At 38.0% G+C, this 23,235-nt stretch overlaps 1 protein-coding gene across 5 annotated transcripts in view; it reads left to right on the top strand.

The window, feature by feature from the left end:
* Positions 1-23,235, top strand: part of NT5DC1 (5'-nucleotidase domain containing 1) — a 125,708-nt gene that overhangs the window by 78,779 nt on the left and 23,694 nt on the right. For all 5 annotated transcript variants that reach the window (XR_014248212.1, XM_082404831.1, XM_082404829.1 and 2 more), the window contains exon 7: positions 22,609-22,783. Coding sequence is in view for 4 of the 5 variants with exons in the window: in XM_082404831.1 (XP_082260957.1) it covers positions 22,609-22,783 (175 nt within the window). In the remaining variant the exon portion in view is untranslated. The remainder of the gene's footprint in view (positions 1-22,608; positions 22,784-23,235) is intronic.

Here is a 23,235-nt window from a genome sequence, read left to right as displayed (position 1 = left end):
AAGCCTGAAGTCATCTTTCTTCCCTGTTATTCCTGCTCACCACTCCTTCTAAACTTTCTATGTCCTGCTCTTATACCTGGGTAGCATGGAGTGTTTTTGCTTTACAACCTAGAGTTAGCCTATGTCATACTATATGTTATATCATCAGTGGAAATTCTTAGCTATCTTGTTCACTGAAGTGCCGGGATAGTAAGTTTCTGTAAAACAAAGCAGATTCAATGCACAATGCAAGTATATGTTAGTAAGTGAAACGGTATATCTGCTGCTTAGAAAATGGCTTGCCAGGATTTTATACTAAGATTTCACTATAAAAATCTTGCAGAAGAGGAGTAGGTTGATTGTCCAAAATATTAGCAGTTTTATGGAAGCACTTTTTAAATTTTTCTAGTATATTTCTATTGTTTATCTTAAGTTTTTATTAAATTCACATTTTTTTCTATTAAAGAAGTAGTGGTAGCGTACTAGATTGGCTTGAACATGGCCAGATTGTGACCAAATCATTCCAGAAATATTTATTTTTAAGAACAGTTCACTATAGGGATGCCAGATATAATCCAAATATTCTGCCTTTAGATATGAGCACATTTGAAATTATTGCTTAGATTTTTCCCTGCCACTTCCTCCAAATAATCAGGGGTTAGAGAGATGGATGTCAGAACTATCTTCCAGATTTCTGGTTGAAGAAGGCACATCTTTAGCAAACAATAAACTCTGTTGTTAATCAGCCAAATGTATTCATTGACTGAGATTGAAAGTGTAGGTAGATTTAGAGCAGCAGTAGCAAGTAGTAGTGATCAAACAAATGTGATGTGCACAGAGCAGACTCCGACATCATGGATGAAGACCAAAGAGAGTTCTTTTCTAGCACTAACTTTCAGAGAGACTGGGAAGAGTCATTTTGAACCGTAATTTGAGAAGGGGGAAGTTGAGATGGGGAGAGAGTCTCTACTCTATAACCATATTTAATAACAAGCATTTTGGTCACTTACTCATTCATCCTTCCATCCGTCCATCCAGTGTTTGTTTCAGCACCTACTGTAAGACTGTGGTTGGTAGTGTGGGGATGTTAAAGAGCTAAACCCGACATTTGTTATCCCTGTGATCTCCTGACCTCATGTCATCTCCAGGAGTCAGATTGTCTCACGAAAGGACAGTTTCAGCCTCTCCTTACCCATCATATATTCCATAAGCATTTGACTTCCTTGATGGCTTAGGTAGTAATAGTGATCATGGTACTTATCTCATAGGCTAGTTATGAGTATTCAATGAGATAACGTGTAAAGTACTTTGCACAGGGCCTGACACTTAGAAAACATTAAGTAAACATTTGGTCTTTTATTGTTGCTACCACTGACAAACAGTTAATATGTACCAGACATTATGGTGCATTGAGTATTTTTACATATACATGTCTGCATTATCAGGATCTCCCCAAATAGGATCACCCCAAATTATACTGCCCCTGTAAGCTGTCTGTATGTTTTCATAGAGGGCAGTGGCAGTTTGTGGTCCCAGGGCACACCTAGCTCTGCTCAGAAAATGTCCATCATTGACTTGTTAGTACCAAAAGTGAGCAAGCATTTCTAAAGCTTGCAAGAGAGGTCCTGGTAAACAAAAAGTGTTCTTTCTTCTGTCAGACTGCTGGGTGGTCACTGGGACTCAGTCACTTACTTCCTCTCCAAACTGAGGTCACTGAGCAGTGGACAACAGTTTCTGGGTAACCGCCATCTACTTAGTAAGGCTGACCAATTCACTGGCAGATTTTCCCAGCCACCTTATTGTTCTGCACAACTCATTCCTGAACTAGAAGACGGCAGATGCGTGGCCAGTAAATGGTGGCATATATGGAGATAGGCCTTCCCTTTTCTGGCTGATTACATATAACTATGCTCACCCTTGCGGAAATGATTGCTCTGTTCATGCCCTGCTTGATTCAGGCAGCTTACTTTAAAGAACGCCCCTTCTTGCTATTTGGCCCACACATAAGGACCAGGCGAGTCTCTTTTATCTGATTGTGAGCCACACTCCTTAATCAAAATGGGGGGCTTTTTCTTCTAATAGACCAGCTCATGAGGTCACAGAATCCCCCAGAATCTTCCATGATTATCCCTCATAGCCACCAAAGGGAAAAAAATTCAGCAAGAGTAGAAACAGCATAAAATTGGATGAAGTTCTTCAGTGGTCTCTGGCTATAAGGTCTCTCAGTGTGAGCACTGCTGTCGTTTTGAAGTGAATAATTCTTTGTTGTGGGCACTCTTCTGTGGGATATAGGATGTTTGGCAACATCTCTTCACTAGATGCCAGTTACAGCACGCCCCGTACCCAACGAAATGTGTCCAGACATTGCCAAATGTCTCGGGGGGGCGGGGGGGGGGGAAATCACCCCCAGTTGAGAACCACTGCTGTAATATAGTTAGAGACCTCTTTCCATAGAAGACAGAATCTGCAGTTGTTTCTTCTGGATAGATAGAATCTGTCACATACCTCTGTTATATTTTCCCTCCTGGAAAGACTGTGTTCTAGAAATGCCTGTTTCCTTTTTCCTTTTTCCTACAAGTTGTGAATCTGGTCTTTGAGGCTAGGTCCTCATCCAAAAACCACCCATAATGGAAAAGACACTGAACTGTCATCAGAAGACTGAATTTTATCCCACCACTGCCATTATTAGTCTTGATCTTGAGCAAATCCTTCAGCTACTCTGAACCTTAGTTTACCCATCTGTCAGAGAGGCTGTGGATGTGAGAGAAGTGTGTGTATGAAAACATCTTTAAAAACTTTTTAAAAGGTGCCCAGATCATTCTCCAATAATCTGAACCAGAGCTCTTTGGAGAAATGTCTGACTCTAGGACTGGGGTAGGAAATATACAAGATGAACCTGGAGCATCTTGTAGTGCCAGAAAGTAGGGAAGTGGTCCAAAAAAAAACACAACATAATGACAGGGTATGTCAAAAGGACACAGGAATCAAATAATAGAGCTCCCAATGGCCAAAATAAAGTAGTGTTGGATTATAACCCAAAGACCCAAAGTATAAAATAAATATCAATGAGTCTATTGATATAAATAAATGATTGAACAAATAAATAAATGGGGAGAAGAGACTACTTTCCTGTGCAGATGAATTCCAAATAATTTTTGCAGACGCTTCGTCCTCAAGGAGATGGAGTAACTCCCCACTCCTTCATCGAGGGCTGCACGTAGTGACTTCCTTCCAAAGAGCACAGTATGGAAAGGCGGAAAAGAGAGTAACTTGACAGTGGAGAAACCTGACGAGCACTGCCTCAGCCAGGTGATCCAGATCAACATCAACAGTGACAAGTCATGTTGATAGTATGTACCCTTGATATGATATGAGAATGGCACCTGTACTCTGGGCTCTTTCTCCTAAAAATACATAACTCCAGTCTCGCCAGAAAAATCTCAGTTGAGGGACATTCTACAAAATAGCTGACCAGTACTCCTCAAAACTGTCACGGTCATCAGAAACAAGGACAGTCTGAGAAACTGTCACGGCCAAGAGGAGACTAAGGAAACATGACCACTAAATGTAATATGGGATCCTGGATGGGGTCCTGGAACAGGAAAAAGACATTAAATAAAAACTAAGGAAATATAAATAAAGTATGGACTTTAGTTAGTAATAATGTATCAACATTGGTTCATTAATTGTGACAAATGTATCATAATGTTGTAAAGTGTTAATAATAGGGGAAACTGAGTGTAAAGGATGGGAATTCTCTGTACTGTCTTTGCAGTTTTTCTGTAGATTTAAAATTATTCTGAAGTTTAAAGTTTATTTTAAAAAGTATAGCTAAATAGAGTTAAGGCACTATTATAAACAATGGTTATTTTATCCAGAAGGATATTATCAGGCTCTAGTATATGATTTTCTTAGTTTTAAAAGTCTGTTCATGAAGTCTCTCCCTGACATCATTCTCACAGTGATGTTTAATGTGCTCATCAGTCATACTTATGTATCACATAACGGTCTTCAGTGTGTTGGCATAAATCCTGTGGCAGACCAGGTTTACTTTCTGTTGTGAGGAAATCCACATGTGCTCCCTTCTTCCCTCACCTTGTCAGAGATACAGCTGCCTTTACAGCTTACAGGTTCTTTCTTCTAACCGAGGTCTGGAAGTTTCCCTATGTGGTTTCTATTTTCTCAAAGGGGAATGGGAAAAGTAGGTCCATGGCAGCACCCCTTCACAGCTATGGGGTGAAGCACAGACCTGCTCAGCAGGTAATGTACCTGGATGTGTGCAGAATAAGAATGGAAGATGGGGAGATCCTTCAGAATAGTAAAACCTTGGAGAGACACTATATTACAAGATAAAAGAGTTTAATGTAGGTGCCTAGTTTCTCTGTGATACTCACCTTTCCAGCTTTAGCCATGATACTTAACTGTGTAATTGGAAGTTACTCCACCATCTTTATTTCCGTGAACAGTATTGTTTATTCATTCTGGGCGTGTAGCACTGTGTAGAGGTATATATATGAACGTGGTTCATTATAAATACTGAATTCAGAATCATTCCATTATGTAGAGAGCAGTGTTCTGTAATCTCTTAGTATTAAATAATTGATCCATCAGGTTTCCCTAATATGACCACTGACTTATGAAATCACCCCAGTAATCCTTCTTGGTTTCAAGTACCTCAGTGAGCTAAACATTTGCCGTAGTCAAGTTTACTGCTGATAAAAAAAAATAGTGTCGTTTAACATAAAAATAACAATAAAACAACAAGTGTTTACCACTCTCCAAAGCACCCCCATCATTTAGGTTTGTTTGTCATCCATCCCACCCAGGAAGTAGGGAAGGTAACATATGGCTGCCATCTGACAGGTGAGGACAAGGACACACAGCTGAAATGCAGGTATAAAGCCTGAGCCACCTGATTCTGGGCACACTGTTACCCCTACAAGCCCACACTGCAGCCTTGGCATGGTTTCATGATTATAATTATTATTTCTGCTTTTTTAAATGCTCTGTTTCTGGACCAGATCATGTTTGCTTGCTGTTTTGATCCGAATGCCACACCGTAGCTTTATGCAGCCACGGCTGATCATTTTAGGCATCATGGGCTGAAGTTAACCTAGAGGAGTGCTGACCAATAGAACTTTCCCAGTGATAAAATGTTCTATATCCGTGCTGTCCAGTGTGGCAGCCGCTAGCCACATGTTGCTGTCAAGCGCTTGAAATGTGGTGAGGGTGTTGCAGGAATTGATTTTTAAATTTTATTTTATTTAACTTTAAATAGTCACATGTGGCTAATGACCATATTAGACAACACAGGTCTAGACAGTATAGGAATCCTCCATTCTGATGCAGGCTCTTCTCGTGTGTTAGCTCTCAGAGTTGCTTGTGCACATTTGACCCTTCTTTTAGAGAAAAATTATTTTTTGAGAAACTTTTTTTTCTTGTGCTTAGGATGTTTGGAATATGTAACCATTGGCAGAACAAAGTTCCTACTAAATTTTGACCCATTTAAATTGAAAGTTATGAGCTCTTAAATCAACCCTAAAAAAGTAAAAGTCACTGAGTTTTAGTTTACCATATTCTTTTGGGGGAAATGAGAGAGTGAGCCCATATGTCCTTGATTCTACCTTTAAGAGTCTGGACCTTTAGAAAATTATTATTGGCAAGAGGTTTATTTCTTTAATTCTAAAAACAAAGAACTATTTTCTTTTACAGATACAAATCTGTTATTTGAAACCTGCAAAGTTCAGTGACGCTTTAAATCAGGATTGAGTGATATTTACAGAGCCAGACAAAAATCCAGTGACATGATGTTTCCCTTAAGCTAAGAATGGAATTCTGAGATTATAGTCTGGGAAAGGGGGAACTGTTGTTTATAAATTCAAAATGCACTTCAGATAAACATTAAAATATTAAAACAGTGACAGCTGTTTTCATTACTACTGTTGTTGAATTGAACAAGTAAATTCAGAAGCTCCGTATAGAAAATTAGAAAGGTTGACAATTCTTGATTACCTGACAGTTCCTTGGCTGGAAATTCTCAAAGAGTGAGGAAAGTACAAAGGTAACAGATATTATTAGGAGTAATATAAAATGCCCAAAAGAGTGGGGTCCTATCTTATTAGAAGTTTTTTTCCTTATAACATAGCTTTTGACTTCTTAATACAACGCTTTTTAATTAAGTTTAATAAACAACTGTCTCCCACAGATTATGATATTAGAAAAACACTTCTTGTGCTGGGAGACAGGAAATAGTAAAGTTAATCTAAAATGTTATTTAATGAAAATTTAAACAAACTAATTTACCAAATGCTTGCTTTTCTATACTGAACTGTCTTGCAATGTTGGGTTACATAGATTCTCATTTGATGTGACTCTTGAATTTCTGATTTAGCACTTATCTCTACTTAATTTCTTGGATTAATTTTTATGGCCATGAAAATATTGTGTCAGTTCTTTATAATTACTGTTGTTAAACATGAACATATTTTCAGCTAATAGAACCATTTCCAGTCCCCTAGAAGCCCTCGTCATTCTCCCTTCCAGCCAATATCCCTTGCCTGGAGGGATATCTAACATCATAGATTAATTTTGCCTGATTTTAAATTTTATATAAGTAGAATTAGGCTGTATGTATGTTCTTATATCTGGCTTTTTTTTCCTTCAACATTATGTTTCTATAGTTCATCCCTGTTGTTGAATATAACAGTAATTCATTCCTTTTCATTACAGTATGCAATTATATGGTTCTATCACAATTTATTTATCTATTCTACATAGTTGATAGACACTTGGGTAAATTTAAATTGGGGACTATCACAAATAATGCTTCACGAACATCATGTACATGTGTTTTGTGTACCTGTTTACATGCTCCTGTTAGATCTATCCCTAGAAGTGGAATTGCTGCATTATAGGGTACGTGTGTGTGTGTGTGTGTGTGTGTGTGTGTGTGTGTGTGTGTGTGTGTGTTCAGTTTTGGTAGATCTACCAAACAATTTTCCAAAATACTTGTACAGTGTAGGAGAGTTCCAGATACTTTATATTCTCAATATCCTCACCAATACATGATACTGTCAGGATTTGGTGGGACCACTTAATATCTATAATGATGATCATAATTTAACTTTTGGAAGAAGCCAGTAGGGAGCAGCTGGCTCAATAGGTTTATGCCACAGATACGCCTAGATTCACACACACACACACGCGCACACACACACAGAGTGATCATCAAATGTACCCACTTCCAACTTTCTGTGGGCCCATCCAGAAAACACCTTGAAGACAGTGGCCTTTGGTCCTGCGGGGAAACCAGTTGGATAAGAGAGAATGATGCACTGATGTGAGCCTACAGGCTTTTGGTGGAGTAAGACATACTTGAGTTAATAATACTCGAATTTGCCAAGTGCTCTCCAGGTGGGTTTGCTGAATTTTTTTTTTTTTTTTTAATGAAAGCTTCTTTATTTATTTATTTTTGGCTGTGTTGGGTCTTCGTTTCTGTGCGAGGGCTTTCTCTAGTTGCGGCAAGCGGGGGCCAGTCTTCATCGCGGTGCGCGAGCCTCTCACTGTCACGGCCTCTCTTGTTGCAGAGCACAGGCTCCAGACGCGCAGGCTCAGTAGTTGTGCCTCACGGGCCCAGTTGCTCTGCGGCATGTGGGATCTTCCCAGAGCAGGGCTCAAACCCGTGTCCCCTGCATTGGCAGGCAGATTCTCAACCACTGCACCTCCAGGGAAGCCCCCTGAATTTTTATAATAAAGTAATTTGACATAAATTGCCCTCAGTTCACCCAATTGGATTCAACAAACTTTCTTCTCCTTCGGTGAGTGCTTCATTCCCAACTTTGTATATTATAGAACTGCAAAAGGAATGAAAGATGGTGACTAATAAAGATGCTCTACTTTATTAGTGGACCAGGGACATGCAAGGTGTAATAACGTCATTGTGTGATGATAGGTAACTCAACCTGTCTAGGCCTCACGTTCATGTCTGCACAGTGAGGAGATGGTGTTTTGTGGTCCCCAAGGTTCTCTGCCCAGTGCTGTGAGAAACATTAAATAATGGAGCAGTAGGCAATCCAGCCCTGCGTTTTTCCCTGGAAGTGGCAAGAAGAGACACTTCCCTGCATTCCCCTCAGTGGAACTTTTGAAGTTTTTCCAAATATGTTTTGAAGGTAAGTGCCATTTTGATAAGTGAAGCCTTGCATTTTGACCCCTTGCAGGGCAATTTCCTGAGGCAGTGTAGCCCATAGGGTGATTTCACCGTTGATTAACTGTGTATGTTTAAGCCAGGGCGACTCACAGAGAGTGTTTACTGTGTGCCAAGCACTGTGCAAGTGTTTCACATATATTATTGTGTCTAATCCACACAATAATCTTATCGGGTGGGTTCTATTATCATCATTTCACAGATAAGCCAACGAAGTGTCTGAATGACTGAGAGACTTGCCCAAGCAAATTGCACAACTGAGACTTGAATCAGGACTGTTTGATCCAGATTCAGGCCACCCAGGATCACCCAGGACTGCATCCTGTAATGTGCTTATGTATGTATATGTGCTCCACACAGAACTGCTCTATTTATTTATTTATTTAAGCCGCACCGCGGCATGTGGGATTTTAGGTCCCCGGCCAGGGATTGAACCTGTGCCCCCTGAATTGGAAGAGCGGAGTCTTAACCACTGGACCGCTCGACCACCAGGGAAGTCCCCTTCTCTGTCCTTTGAAGGTTTTTCAGCATGAATGGAGTAGCCACTCTCCTCACATCAGTAGCAACCCCATTACTTAATGAAGTCGTCTGCAAATCACGAATTCCTTTCTCCCTTCCCTCCTCTGCTCTATAATGATTTAATTTGCTGGCATGAGACATTTAGATTAACTAACTCCTTTTGAAGTTTTAAATGGAGTTCTTATCTGGAGGGAAAAACATTTTCTTTGTCTCGGTTTTCAGATAAATGGAGCTGTTATTGGGCATCTATAAGGTCTAGTGCAATTTCCTTTTCATTCACATTTTTCTTCATTGAGTACACATAGCTCATTTTGGTGTTTATTGCTAACATTTGCTAAACACTGTGAGTAAAGTGCAGATATTTGCCTCACTTAAATTGAATTTTGAATGTTTCCTTCTTGGTTATTGAGTAATTCCAAGCTTTCAGCTTCTCTGGATTTATGTTGCCAGCTCCTTTCCTTTAGAAAGAAACAGTCTGATCATTTGTGCCATGTGCTTTCTTAACAGATATTTTCTTAGGGCAAAAGAAAGTCAGAATATTATTTTTCATAATGAATAGTTTGATTATGACAGTGTTGTTTTATTCAGGTCTTATGGGAACTTGCAGGATCCTTGCCTTAATAACTAGAACTGTTGTATGCATGTAGCGGGTTTGTTGTGCTTTATTCTGAAAAACTGAAGATATTCACTAAACATACACCAACAATCAGATGTGCACTACTGCTCCTAAGAACTTTAGCCTTGAGGTTCCATTTAATTAAAATTTACACGTAGGCCTCATTTAGATTGAGCAGAAATAAAGTTCACCTTTGACTACAGAAGAGATGGTTTATTTCATTAAACCATGTAGTACTTTATCGTCACCGAGATTTCAAGCAAGTATGTTTAACATCCTTAAGAGAAAGTTTAATTACATCACCTTTTTTGAATGTGTTCTATGCCCAGAATCTAATCATTGTAATGCTGATCACTATAATGGCACAAAGAAATTTGATTTATAGAGCTTAAGTAGAAGATAAAAATCTCTTATGCAATTAATAAACTATATAGAAAAATATATGAACAGGAGTTGGCGTATGTGAACTAGCATATAGTAGTTGGCATATTCAAAAGGAGAGAGAAAACTAGAAAAAATGGAAATTATGCTGACCCCTGAAAGCAGGGTGGAATTTAGAAAAGCAGAGAGGGAATCGGTTTTGAGGTAATGGCTTAAGATTGACAGTGGGATGGAGAAAGCAGAAAAATACCTTCCTTTCAAAATCTTTAATTTTATATATATATTACTGAATTTTTAACATTATTTTTAAGATTTTTCATGTTAACCCGGCAGAGTTGTTTTTTGATTTTTGGTTTTAGAAGTCTTTCATATTTAAGTATTTTACAAATGCATACGATTGTCATCTTAATATGACTGTATGTTTATCAGTTCAGAAAAATACCCAAGATATGTAAACTTATTGTATTAGCAGATTGGAAGGAGGCAGAGTGAAAGAGGTGAAAGGAATCAGGCCAAAGAAGAAAAAAGAGAAACTGAGAAGATTAAAAGCCCTGCTTAGCATAGAATATTCTCTGGAAGCCAGCTGAACGTAGCATTATTCAGCTGGGAACCCTTCCCGCCCATTCCCACCATTTTCTACCTGAGACCCGGCCTCTGGGACAGCTGTACCCGCCCCCCTCCCCACCCCGCCCCGCCCCGGCTTTCTCCACTTTCTGCCTCGTAATGGATTATTGTCGAATGAGGACTGGGTTCCCATAATGGATCTTTTTAGTTTATGTTCTTTTGGGAGCTGAATTGAGCATAGTGTGTACATGCTAAAATGCTGTCTTGGCATTCTGTTAAGCTACGGACTCCGGAAGAAAAACCAGGTTGGTAGAAACTCGGTGAAAGTTCTACTCCAGGTTTTTTGTTTTTTAAAGAATTGTTAAATAACTGAGCATTTGAGTCTTCAGTAGGAGGCAGGTTTCCTTCAGACATTTATAGTAAACGAACCCTAATGTCCGGCGTTTGACTGCTTTGTTCGTGTTGTTGTTTCTGATCTCTGTGCCTTGGAGCTAGAGAAGTCAACTATAACTTTCTTTTAAAGGAGTAAGCAATGGCACCTCTCTGAGCCTGCTTTGCCCCAAACTATCCCGTTTTAGTTCTTCTAATTTTTTCCAGCTTCTTTCTTCTGGAGGAGGTGGGAGGCTTCAAGTCAGGATAATATGTGGGCCCACTTCCTCTGGTGAAAACAAAGCCTTGCAAGATGGTTTTCTGCCTGGCAAATACATTTAAAAACTATTTTGAGACGAAATTTACAGTGCATCTCTTTGAAGCTAACCCCTAAAATTTGTCCGAGGTTTTACCTGGAGGCATCTTTGATTTGCTATACCAAGGAAAACATTCCTGTTTCTTGTGCAGCTAATATGTAAGAGTGTGTTTAGGCAATAGTGCCTTTATTCATCCCAAGCTACAAGCTCTTTAGGTCCTTCTGATGATGTCATCATGTGCATTTTTTGGATCTTTCTACTTCCTCTGACCTTAAGAGAAAATATTACCAGCTGTTAGCTTTCAGCCTGGACTTGCAGTGTCCTGCTGTGGCCCCTGCTATTATTGCTCTATCAGTAAGCAGAGCAAATGAGCCTGGAAACATTTTATTCAGAGGCTAAAAATGATGTGTATCAGAGTCATAAAGGCAATGGCAAAAGCAGATTCAGATTTGTTTTAACAAGGTGGCAAAGTGACGAGAACCCTCTTCTGGCTCCGTAGAATAGACTGTTAGAAGACCCGGGCCAGAGAATAGCTGAGGGGCAAGTATATCATGGCTGGGGACCCACTGTGATGAAAAAAAATACATAAAAGTATTTATATTGTCTTTCAAAAAGCAGTTTTATCACAAATGATCTTCTAATATTCACTCTGCTGAGAGACTGTGTAACCTTTAAACAGAATCTCTCAAATGAACAATTTCATTAATCTTGTTGGCACTTTTTTCTAAAACTGAGTTATAACTGTTGCTTATTATTACTGTCCTATAATTATGAAATACTGTGTTTATATCAGGAATCAACAAACTTTTTTCAAAGGACCAGATCATAAGGATTATGTAGATACTTGTATAACCATTTTAAGATGTAAAAACCTTTCTTAGCTTGCGGGCTGTGGTTTGCCAACCTCTGGTTTTAATTTTTTTTATATTCATTTTAAATTATTTATTTATTTTTATTTTTGGCTGTGTTGGGTCTTCGTTTCTGTGCGAGGGCTTTCTCCAGTTGCGGCAAGCGGGGGCCACTCTTCATCGCGGTGCACAGGCCTCTCACTGTCGTGGCCTCTCTTGCTGCGGAGCACAGGCTCCAGACGTGCAGGCTCAGCAGTTGTGGCTCACGGGCCTAGTTGCTCCGCGGCATGTGGGATCTTCCCAGACCAGGGCTCGAACCCGTGTCCCCTGCATCGGCAGGCAGATTCTCAACCACTGCGCCACCAGGGAATCACCTGGTAAAATCTTGTTTGGTAGCTCTCCCCTCACACTTACTTCTGCAATTATTAATCCTCTGCCGTTTGCCTGACATCAAGAATGTAAATACGAACGTAAAGACAGTTCTTTTCCTAAAAGATCTCAGTCTCAGGAGAGAGAAAAATACATAAACACACTTATTACGAGTGTTTATTATCATGTAGTGTGATGAATGATGTCCAGAGGTGGTGTGACTGGGCAAGGGGGTTGGAGAGGTCTCCACAGACGAGCCGCAAACATTTCTAAGCAGCAAAGAGAGGACAGTGCATTCCAGGAAGGAAGATAATATTTACACCTTAATGTGAGACACTTATTCTGGGTTTTTTGCCTGTCTAAATATAAAAGCTCAGTTCCCAGATAATAGCGTATATAACATCAGCTCAGTCACTACAAAAAACTTCTATAGACATTCTGAGGAAAAGCACATTATTCAATAATTACAGAGCAAAATAGGGATACCATTTAAAGCATTTGACTTCTGCTTCTTCTGAATGCATTATTTTTCTTTAACAGACACTGATCACCAGATAAGTTAGATTTAAACACAAAGATTTAGACATGTAAACAATGAGGTTACATATCTCATGTAACTGCTAAGGTTACATATGAGGTTATGTAAGGTTTAGTGGGGTAGGATTCTTGAGCACTCTATTCCATTCCCAAGTTTATTACTAACTTTATAGTTTCGTGCAAAATCTGTGGTCTCTACAAATTCATCTTTAATAGGACAGCATTGAAGTGGATGATTTCTAAAGCTGTGACTAGAAAAGTAGACAGAGTGCATATCGATACTTTTTCCTCTGCAGAAATCTAATTTGATTTGTCCAAATTTCAAACTCTCACTTATTCTAATTCCAATCAGTCCTGAAGTCCCTGAACTATGATACTATTTGGTAATGCACCATACGGCAAAAAAAAAAAAAAAGTAAGGATTTATGGTATCCTTGAAGTTGTTCTACAGTACCCAAATGCTGTATCAATAGAGAGGTGGTATTACACAGGCTCTGAAAGCAGACGGGCTGCGTTCAAATCCTGTCTCTGCTACATTCTCTCTCTGCGACTTTGGGCAAGTTCCTCAGCCTCTTTGTATCTCAGTTTCCTCAACTGCAAAATGGGAATAATGCAGGACCCGCCTCGCAGGGTTGTTAGAAGGATTAAATACATTAATAGTTGTAAAGGTCTTATAGTTGCGTTGGCAAATTCTGTTATTGGCAAAAATAAGCACTCAAAGTATGTCAGTTATTACTATAAGTAAAGATAATTATTATAAATAATCCTTCCAAAATACTAAGTCAAATTTATCAAAATGTTTTAAAATTACTGTTAATGCTTAGGAAATTGCTCAAATATGACACTGAACAAAATGCACAGGTAAAAATCTGTATGTGGTATACTTAAAATTCCCATATAGTTATATATGAATAGAAAACATACTGGCAAGAATCACACCAAAGTATTAGTGTGTTGGGTAGCTAGTCTGAAAAGATAATAGTTCTTAATGAAGTGTGCCTCCCAGAATTTATACCCTTCTGTTTTCTTTTCCTTGAAAATGAAATGGCCCCATATAATCAGTAAAATGCAGCAGAAGTGACTCTATAGACTTCTAAGACAAGGTCGTAAGAATCCTTGCAACTTTTGCCTTAGTGTCTTGGAACACTTGCTTTGGAGGGAAACTCACTGCCGTTTAAGAAATCAAGCTACCTTGAAACCATCATGTCATGGGGAAGCCCAAGCTAGCAAAGTGGAGAGATGTTTTACCAGCCCTCACTGTTCCAGCCATCCCAGCCCCAGGTGCCAGACTGTGACATCTGACTGGCACACCCCAAGGGAGAACTGCCCAGCTAAATTCAGTCAAACCTCAGAATTATGAGATGCGATAATATACTGTTTTAAGCCTCTCTGTGTGAGGTGGTTTATTATCCAGAAATAGTAAACCCAATACAATGAATTTTCTATAGCAAGAACGTATCATATTTGTTAAGAAAAGCAATAATTTAATCTCTTTAAATAATGTTATTTCAAAATAGTTTCAGTGTTAAGAGTGTTTATGTTTTATATATGTTTTTAAGTTTTGTATTTGGTAGTTTTCAATTAACCTATAAATTAAATTGACAAGAGCAACCATTCATTAGCCATCCTAAATAAATGTTAATTTATCGGACTTAGGGTGATGTATAGGTGTACAAAATCACAGAGTAGTCCAGGAATTGTATTTATTTGTGTAAAAATTCTATGTCACCTGTTGTAGAGAATCACCTTTGTCTAAAACATATCTGTAAGATTTTTTTTTGACAGTGACAAAGGGGGTATATTGCAATGTGTTTTTGTTTTGTCTGTTTTGGTGTTTGGGTTTTCTTTTTTTTTTTTTTTTTTTTTTTTTTGACCATGCCATGTGGCTTGTGGGATCTTAGTTCCCAACCAGGGATGGAACCCAGGTCCCCAGCAGTGGAAGCTTGGAGTCCTAACCACTGGACCGCCAGGGTGGAATGTGTTTTTAATTGGCCCGTCCTAACCTGGAAAATCAAAAACTATGGTTCTTAACCCCTTGGGAGTCATGTGACCGCAGACCTGGGAATCTGATGGAAACTAGAAGGTGTGCACCTGCTCTTCTCCCCCGAGAAATGCACAAATACATTGATAAGCAAAATGTTGTAAACAGTGTTGAGTTTCCATTCACCCACTGAGACCCATGTATGTACTTTAGGTTAAGGATTCTGCTTTAGGGCATTACCGTTCCTCAAACAATGTTACAGGGCATTACACACATAGATTCTATAATTTCTATGTCTATTACGTCAAAGAGAAATTAACACTTTTCTATTTTATCGAGTCCATAATTTCAAATTTTATATTACAAAATTAAAACCTCTGCCAAAACAATTAATGGAATTAAAATATCAGTAATTTAAAACTTCAGTATTTTTTTTTTTATTGTCAACATGGGGTAACTGGCCAGGTGGTGTTTTACCAAAAAAAAAAAAAAACCCAAAACATATAGAGGGTCAATTGTATACTGATATGATACAGATTTGGGTGGAAAAGTGTGGTGAAAAACAGAGTAATGCCTCATTAAAATAACTGCTTCACTAAATTCTGTGTCCTAGGTGTAGATGTGACACAGACCTAATAGCTAAATAGGGCTTTCCTGTTTATATTTTACACTGTGAGACCAGATATTGGATAAATAATCCTTTGTGACGATAATCTTTGTGTGTGTTCCGAAGTTGATTTCTTCCAAGTTAGTCCTAGTTCTGCATACTTTGGCTTTATTAGTAAGAAAAGATATTTCTGGAGACACTGAGGACATTTCAACTAAAGTAATTAAGGAAAAAGTACACTCTTGTGATGAAGTGTTATGTTTAAAATGCATGTTTTTTTGAAGACCAATTTATTTTTTGAAGAAATCTCAAGTTTTGAGTTGAAGTTAATGGGAGATAAACATCTCAAAAGATTCATTTCTTCCGCTGTAATCACTGTGTATTTCAGCAGCTGGTTATTATTATCTCCATTTCTAAGTAACTCACATTTGAAGTAGGTGAGAGGTCGGAAGTACTGTGTAGAATTTACCTTCAATAACTTGTTAATTTGGGTTTTCTTTAAACTGTAACTGTTGAAAAGATTTATGTTGTCATAAGCTATACATATGTTTATGTTCTGTAAATGTATGTACAGTAGAAACCTTGGAGTTATTCTTCGGAGGTGAACAACAACAATTTAAAGCCTATTTACTTTTATTTCAGGTGTTTCTGGAAGCATTTACAAACATTTTCTTAATTTATTTTGAATTGCATAGAGATAATAACTGGAATTGTGACTCCATTCCAAAGCATCTTGTTTCAGTTATCTATTGCTCCATAAGAAACCACCACAAAACTTGGTAGCTTCAAGCCACAATTTATTGTCACTTATATTCTGGACTCGCTGAGTGCTTCTCACTTGGCATCTCCCATGTGGTTGAAGTCAGGTGTCATTGGGGGCACGGTCACCTGAAGGCTTGACTGGGCTTGATATCTACAGGGGCTCACTCACGGGTCTTGCAGTTGAAGCTGTCAGCTCAGCGCTCATCTCAGCTGGAGCTGGCAATTGGAGCACCTGCACCTAAGTTCATCTGAATTGCTCCTCACAGCATGGTGGTCTCAGATTGGTTGCACTTTTTCATGGGATCAGCTTCCTAGAGACAGGAAATTGAAGTTTCCAGGCCAGTTAAGGGTAACACGTGGAACTAACACAATGTCACTTGCACCACATTCTATTGGTCACAGCAATAAAAGGGCCTGCCCAGATTCAAAGGAGTGAGGCAGTAGACTGACTCCAGACACATGTGCGATGGGAGATAGTGTTGTGACCATCTTGGGAGCTCCCCATACATTTTTCCTATACTGTAATATGTATAATAAATTGAACATGTGTTCTGTATACAAATCACATGCAGAAGAAGGTGAAAATGTCCCTCCAATTACAGTGAGCGTTACTAAAAATTAACTGTTTCTAGACTTCCTCAAGAATCATATAACCAATATAGTTAGTGGCAAACCTAGATTTCAAACTTAGGTCAGTTTAACTCCAAAACCTGGGCTTTTTCTGCTGTACCTACAAAATTACTGCTCTCAGGACTGATAAATTAAAATGAATGTAAAATAATACTATGAAAAACATTCCATTACATCTTCACCCTCACATATATTCTTCCCTTATAAAGTAAAAATAATTTTTTAAAACTTAAAACCTTGTTGGTTTAGATCCATTTTAACATAAGACATAGGTTTGAGAATTTTCATCAGGTAACATTAAACATGCTTAATCTGGTTTTGCATTTCTAGCCAAAATAGTGAGGATCAAGTTTTTCTAAGGGAAAAAAAAAAAAAAAACGGTTTTCAGAAAGCTATCTGGTTTTATAGGGGTATTCTATAGCAATGTTTCTCAAAGTGTGGTCCTTGGACTAATCACCTAACCTGGGAAACTGTTAGAAATGCACATATTCAGGCCCCACCCCTAATCTACTTGAATCCGAAACTCTCAGAGTATTTTAACAACCACTACTCTACAGAAATTCTGTTTTGGGGAGATTGCATACATGCATACCTCGGAGATATTGTGGGTTCAGTTCCAGACCACAGCAATAAAGCAAATATCACAGTAAACCAAGTCACACGAATTTCTTGGTCTCCCAGTGCATATAAAAGTTATGTTTATACTTTACTGTGGTCTGTTAAGGAGGAGAAACACTGTGGAAATGGGTGTTCATTGTGACTAAAGAGTTATCTGCCTGTGACCTCACCATGAGGTGTAGACTCAGGCAATCCTAAGATTATAAAATCTAAGCCATCTGTCTCACAGGTTTGCAAGTGTCTTATTGGCCAGGTGTGAATCTCTGGAGCCCCAGAGCCCCACCAGAGATCTCGCAGTGGGGGCACAGTAATTGATATTTGTTAGAAGTGCTACACCAGATTCATATTGCTCTCAGTCTGGGAATCATGGATTCAGGCATCATAACTTACTTCCTCCCCCTAGTTCCTCTGTCACGTCTTGTGGACCAAGCCAGTGTCCCTTAGCTGTCAGTGCTCTTGCATTTGAATGTTTAACTTTCATATGCTTTCCCTTCTCTCCAATCTCATCTCCAACACACGTCTTCTCTTTATCAGGCAACGTTCTTCATTCAGTGTTCATGCCCATGTGTGACATCGCACATCAGTAGTAATTAATATGTATTGGTTGCCTCTTATGTATAAAGCTGTATGTTAGGTAATCAGATACTGTAAAATTAAGAAATCCCTGCTCTCTGAGAGCCAGTGATATACAATGATGCATGCAAGATATACAGATAATAATAGCAAAAGTTCTAGTTCTTATAGCTTAGAGCCATAATTCTTAATCCTGACTGTACATTGAGATTACTTGGGGAGCTTTAAAAAAATATCAGTGGCATCACCCCAGCCCAGACCAATTAAATCAGAACCTTTGGGGTAGGTAACAGATACAGAGATAGAAGTCAAATACTATTAATGTAAAATTTTATAAATTATGTTTTTCAGTACATTTTATACTTCATTTCTCAATTCTTATTTGTTGTCCTTTTCCAAGCATTATATTTAGCACATAGATACTCACTTTACCCAATCTAGACATTCAAGATTTCTTAATTTACAAATATATTAGATAGAAACAAATCATACAGGAACCATAAACAAGAAATTTGTTTTAATATTAAATTTCAGTTTCATCTTTTGCCTTCTATAAATAAATGAAATCTAGAACATATTTAATCTATTGTTTATCTCCTTCATCCTTCAAAAACTATTTCAGTATCTCTTGGCTAAAAAAATCATATAGTATATGTATATTTCAGAAAATTAATTATATCATCTCTTACAGCAAGTACATTTGAACAGTTCATGGCTAAACATTTTAGCTATTCACTAGCGTGCTCTTCTCTAACCTATAAAGGTTGTAAATATTTCAGTCTCTCCTAAATTATGTTCTGCAATGGAAATAACAACAGACCTTACTTATTTGGAGGCTGATGGTGGAGGTGTTATTAGCATCCTGGCATCTGTAATCCCCCTGCACAACAGCGTTGAGAACTGTAGCCACAAATCACACAAACTGTAGTGATACAGTTAAGTGAGGAAAATGCTTACTAACGCCGTGATGATAGAAATCGTGATGTGGCACGATTACCTATTAAACTAAAAAAGGTATTTTTATTATTCAAGTTGTACTTTTTTTTTTTACCACTAGAGGTCCCTCAGTCCTTAATCATGTTTGATACATGCAGGCCATTTTCAGTACCTGTCAGACTGTCGCAACACTTTGCTGTTATTTCCATGACTCTATATTAACCCAATTTTTAATATAAAAGGACGAAACTTTTATTTTTAGAACTAGCTTTTTAAAAATTATGCTTTTAATCCCATCTGGATACAGAAAATACCAGCATCTGAGGAGAGAAGAGGGATGGAAAGGCCAGGAAAATGAGTTACATAAAATGGCAGTGAAATAGAATTCCTTTGAGGTTAAGTGAAAACACAGTCTGCTTTGTGAGTTGGGAACAAACAAGACCATTCCTTTCTTTCCACCTTAGGTCTCAATTCCTTGTCTTGTCTATTCAGTGTTACTCTATCAGGATAAAAATATAATTAACACGATTATTTTTATGAATAGGGGTAAAAAAAAAGAAAGTACTTTAGATAGCATGACTTTGATAGGACATGAATGATACAGTTTTTTGTCACAGTTAGGTAATATGTTACAAATCATATTATTACTTTGATTTTAAATAAACATAAATGTTCCTGTGTCTGTCCCTGAACTAATTTAAGTATTCATTCATTGAATGATTGCTCCCTGCTGAACAAAAAGGCAGACTCCCTACCTTTAGGGGAATAATTTAATAGGCAGTTATTATTCCAGTGTAGTATGTTTAACATAAATTCCTTTGGTTTAATAGCTTGATTTATTTCAACAAAATATGAGCGTGTATTAGAGACAACAATACTAAATTATAAACTTCAAAATTGCTAAGAGACCAGATCTTTTTGTCCCCACCACAAAAGAAGAAATGATAATTATGTGACATAATAGAGGTGTTAGCTCATGCTATAGTAGTAATCATATTGCAATATGTGTGTGTCAAATCAACACGTTGTACACCTTAGACTTACACAGTATGTAAGTTTATATGTCAGTTATATCAATAAAAATAAAATTTGAAAATATGAGTGTATTTATATTAATATACCTCCTATTTCTTTAATGATTTAAGGTTACATGGGAATGAAAATATTTTACCCAACAACAGTTAGTGATCTTTTATAGCAAGAGTGACCCATAACTTGCCATGGGGTATCTATTTGTACAGGACTTGTCTTTTTTAGTTCGTTCATTTCACTCTGGCTTGTGAACAAAACAAGGACATCCCCATTATTTCCTCAGAGAGTAATTTTCTCCAACTAGGCTATTATGTTTGCACTTTTTGAGATTAGGCTTATTAAGGGAAACTAATACTAATCTAGGCAAGAATTTTTAAATATAGTATTTAAATGTATATGTTTTATTTTATTCATTTGGAAATGAAATAGTAGCTTTTTAACAGTAACTTATATTTTGATCACTAGATGGCACTAAGCACATACAGCTAAGGAAAAAATAGCCTTTTCTCAGCAATTGTTTTTGAATACAGATGCTTAAGTATATAAATGTTCTCAGCATTACATACTACAAATCTTTTGTTATCCAGCCCAAAATATTACTGTTGCTACAAAAGCTTTGTTTTTCTGGGTGAAATGATCTTACATATGATTCCTTTAGATAAATTCTGGGAAAGACACAGCTTCTGCCATTGCTTTGATAGCCACTCACTCATCAAACTATTCTATTTTTAGTTATTTAATTTTATTCTTTTGTCTTCCTTAAATTAGTCCTCTACTACTAGTACCTCCTGTTCCCTGAAAAACAAGGTATATTTTAATTTTTTAAAGGGCTATTACATAGCTTCTGGGATATTAAGAGATCCTAGAGATTCACACATGTGTTCTCTTTAGGGCAAAATACAAGAAGAGCACAAACTTTGTTTTTGTTCTTGGTGTTCTTGCTGTTTTGTTCTTGATGTCTGAATATTATTCTCATTTTGTAACATATTCTTTATTTTGTTAAGTAATTTTTTTAATCTGGTTATGATTAATTCTTACAATGTATTATTTTCTGAACAGAGATGCTGTAGGCTGCAAATAATAGATATCCTTAATGTTTAAGCTCATTAAATTGGGTTGTTTTACATGACCAGGACATGGGAAGGAATTATCCTGTTAGGTTAGACTGGTAGACACCCACCCTCCCTGAGCACCTAGCCCCTCAGAGGAGGATGAAACCTCAAACAAAATCAGAATACTCTTTAGCAAAGAAGAAGGGGAGTGGATTTGGGCAGTCAGACAACAGTATTTGCTACCATTTCTGCTTTTGTTTCTTTTTTTTTTTTTCTTAAGAAACTCTTCTGTCCTGTCCTGACATTCTTGATATATAACTTTCATTTCATTTATTTCAAGTGCATGACATTGTACAGAATTACAGTTATAGCCTGTATCTATTGCAGAGTTTATAATTCACTACAAGCTCATTCACTTCTTGTTTTGTTTACGCATGTGTCTTTTTCCTAGCAGTTAAGGAAAGTAGGAACTCAGGTTCTCTTTATTTGCTTACTATTGCTATCATGCCCAAAGAACAGTATCTCTAAAGTGCTTTATGAATCTAGTAGTGTTTCAACCAAATCTGCAATTATGTGCCTAAGTACTCATAACTTTTAAGGCATCATATCAAACATAGTGGGTGCATCTGACCAGGACTTCTGGAAATGTTGGTACCAGCTGCTTCGGGGCTCAGGCTGACCCCCTGGACTCTGCTAGAGACCCAAAGGGACAGAGCTGGCAATCCCAGCTCAGTGACTCAGGTTCTTCGGCTTTCACTGTCACCTGCACTGCCTTCCTGCCTTTTCTTTTTTTTTTTTTTTTAATGATTTTTTAATAATTTTTATTTATTTTTTTGCTGTGCTGGGTCTTCATTGCTTTGTGCGGGCTTTCTCTAGTTGCAGTGAGCAGGGGCTACTCTTCGTTGCGGTGCTCGGGCTTCTCATTGCGGTGTCTTCTCTTGTTGTGGAGCACAGGCTCTAGGCGCGCGAGCTTCAGTAGTTGCAGCATGCAGGCTCGGTAGTTGCGTCACGGGGGCTCTAGAGTGCAGGTTCAGTAGTTGTGGCGCACGGGCTTAGTTGCTCCACGGCATATGGGATCTTCCTGGACCAGGGCTCCAACCCGTGTCCCCTGCTTTGGCAGGTGGATTCTTAACCGCTGTGCCACCAAGGAAGTCCCCTTCCTGCCTTTTATGACTTGTTTTTCCATTTAACATCACAGCACCTCCCAGGGGCTGTAATAGACCAGGGCATCTAGTCTCAGTTTCATCTGAAACAACACTGAGTCAGGAACCCAGCTCCCTTCTCCACTGCTTCATGCCAAAGACGTGTTCCTGGTGCATTATCTGAATATGTATTTGTTTGTTATCCGTATTCAGCAAATATTTGTTGAATGATTGAAAGAATATTTATTAATTGACATTTCAAATGCAGTAAGGTTTTCTTTGATTTGAAAATACTGATGTATTGTGTTTATCGTGTTATCTGTTTTAACACTTTATCAGTCCTTGTCAAATAACCAAAAAATATTTTCAACTGACATTCTCAATCATCATGTTTTTAAGAACAAGAAGTATTCTTAAAAAGCAATTAGTAATGGCGTCGTTGCTGGATTATTCAAACCTAGTTTTTATCCTTTTAGTTTTATCTGTAGCTTTGAGAGAGAGGAACTTGTTTGAGAATGCACTGAGTCAAAAAATTTTAAAAAGAAAAACCTCCTTGATATTTTTATTTTTCAGAAAACTGTGGAATATATTTTCCAGAAATAAAAAGAGATCCAGGCAGGTATTTACACACTTGTCCGGAATCTGTTAAAAAGTGGCTTCGACAGCTAAAAAATGCTGGGAAAATTCTTATGTTAATTACCAGTTCTCACAGTGATTACTGTAGACTCCTCTGTGAATATATCCTGGGGTAAGTGATGAGTCATTTCATTTTCATGATTTTATAAAATGCTGATAACAAATTACACCAGTGCTTTTTTTAAAAGTGTTAGCCATGACCATATCATTATATTAAACAATGCTGAGTGACAAGTGGTTGTTTCTCATAACAGCCCTTAACATCTGCTGACAGAAACACACCCCAAGTACATTGTAGCAGAGCGGTATTACCGGGCCAGTATGCTCATAGCCCGTTCATAGTCTGGGCTTGAGCTTTTCTGAAAGGTGGATGGACCGCATGTCCTTCGGGCCGTCCTCCGTGAACTTGGTTTCTCGGCTTTGGATGATTATTGAGGGACGCTGAGTTGTAGATTATAGCCCCTGACACTTACCTGGAATACAGTCCCTCTGTAGCCATTTCCATGTGGAGCCTGGCACTTCCCCATTTACACGGCCAGGGGTGGGATTGACATCCATGAACAT

The sequence above is a fragment of the Balaenoptera borealis genome (assembly GCF_965194805.1).
Source record: "Balaenoptera borealis genome assembly, chromosome: 9".
NCBI classification, from domain to species: domain Eukaryota; kingdom Metazoa; phylum Chordata; class Mammalia; order Artiodactyla; family Balaenopteridae; genus Balaenoptera; species Balaenoptera borealis.
The sequence above is the reverse complement of the archived record's forward strand: the minus strand, read 5'-3'. Positions and strand labels throughout refer to the sequence as shown.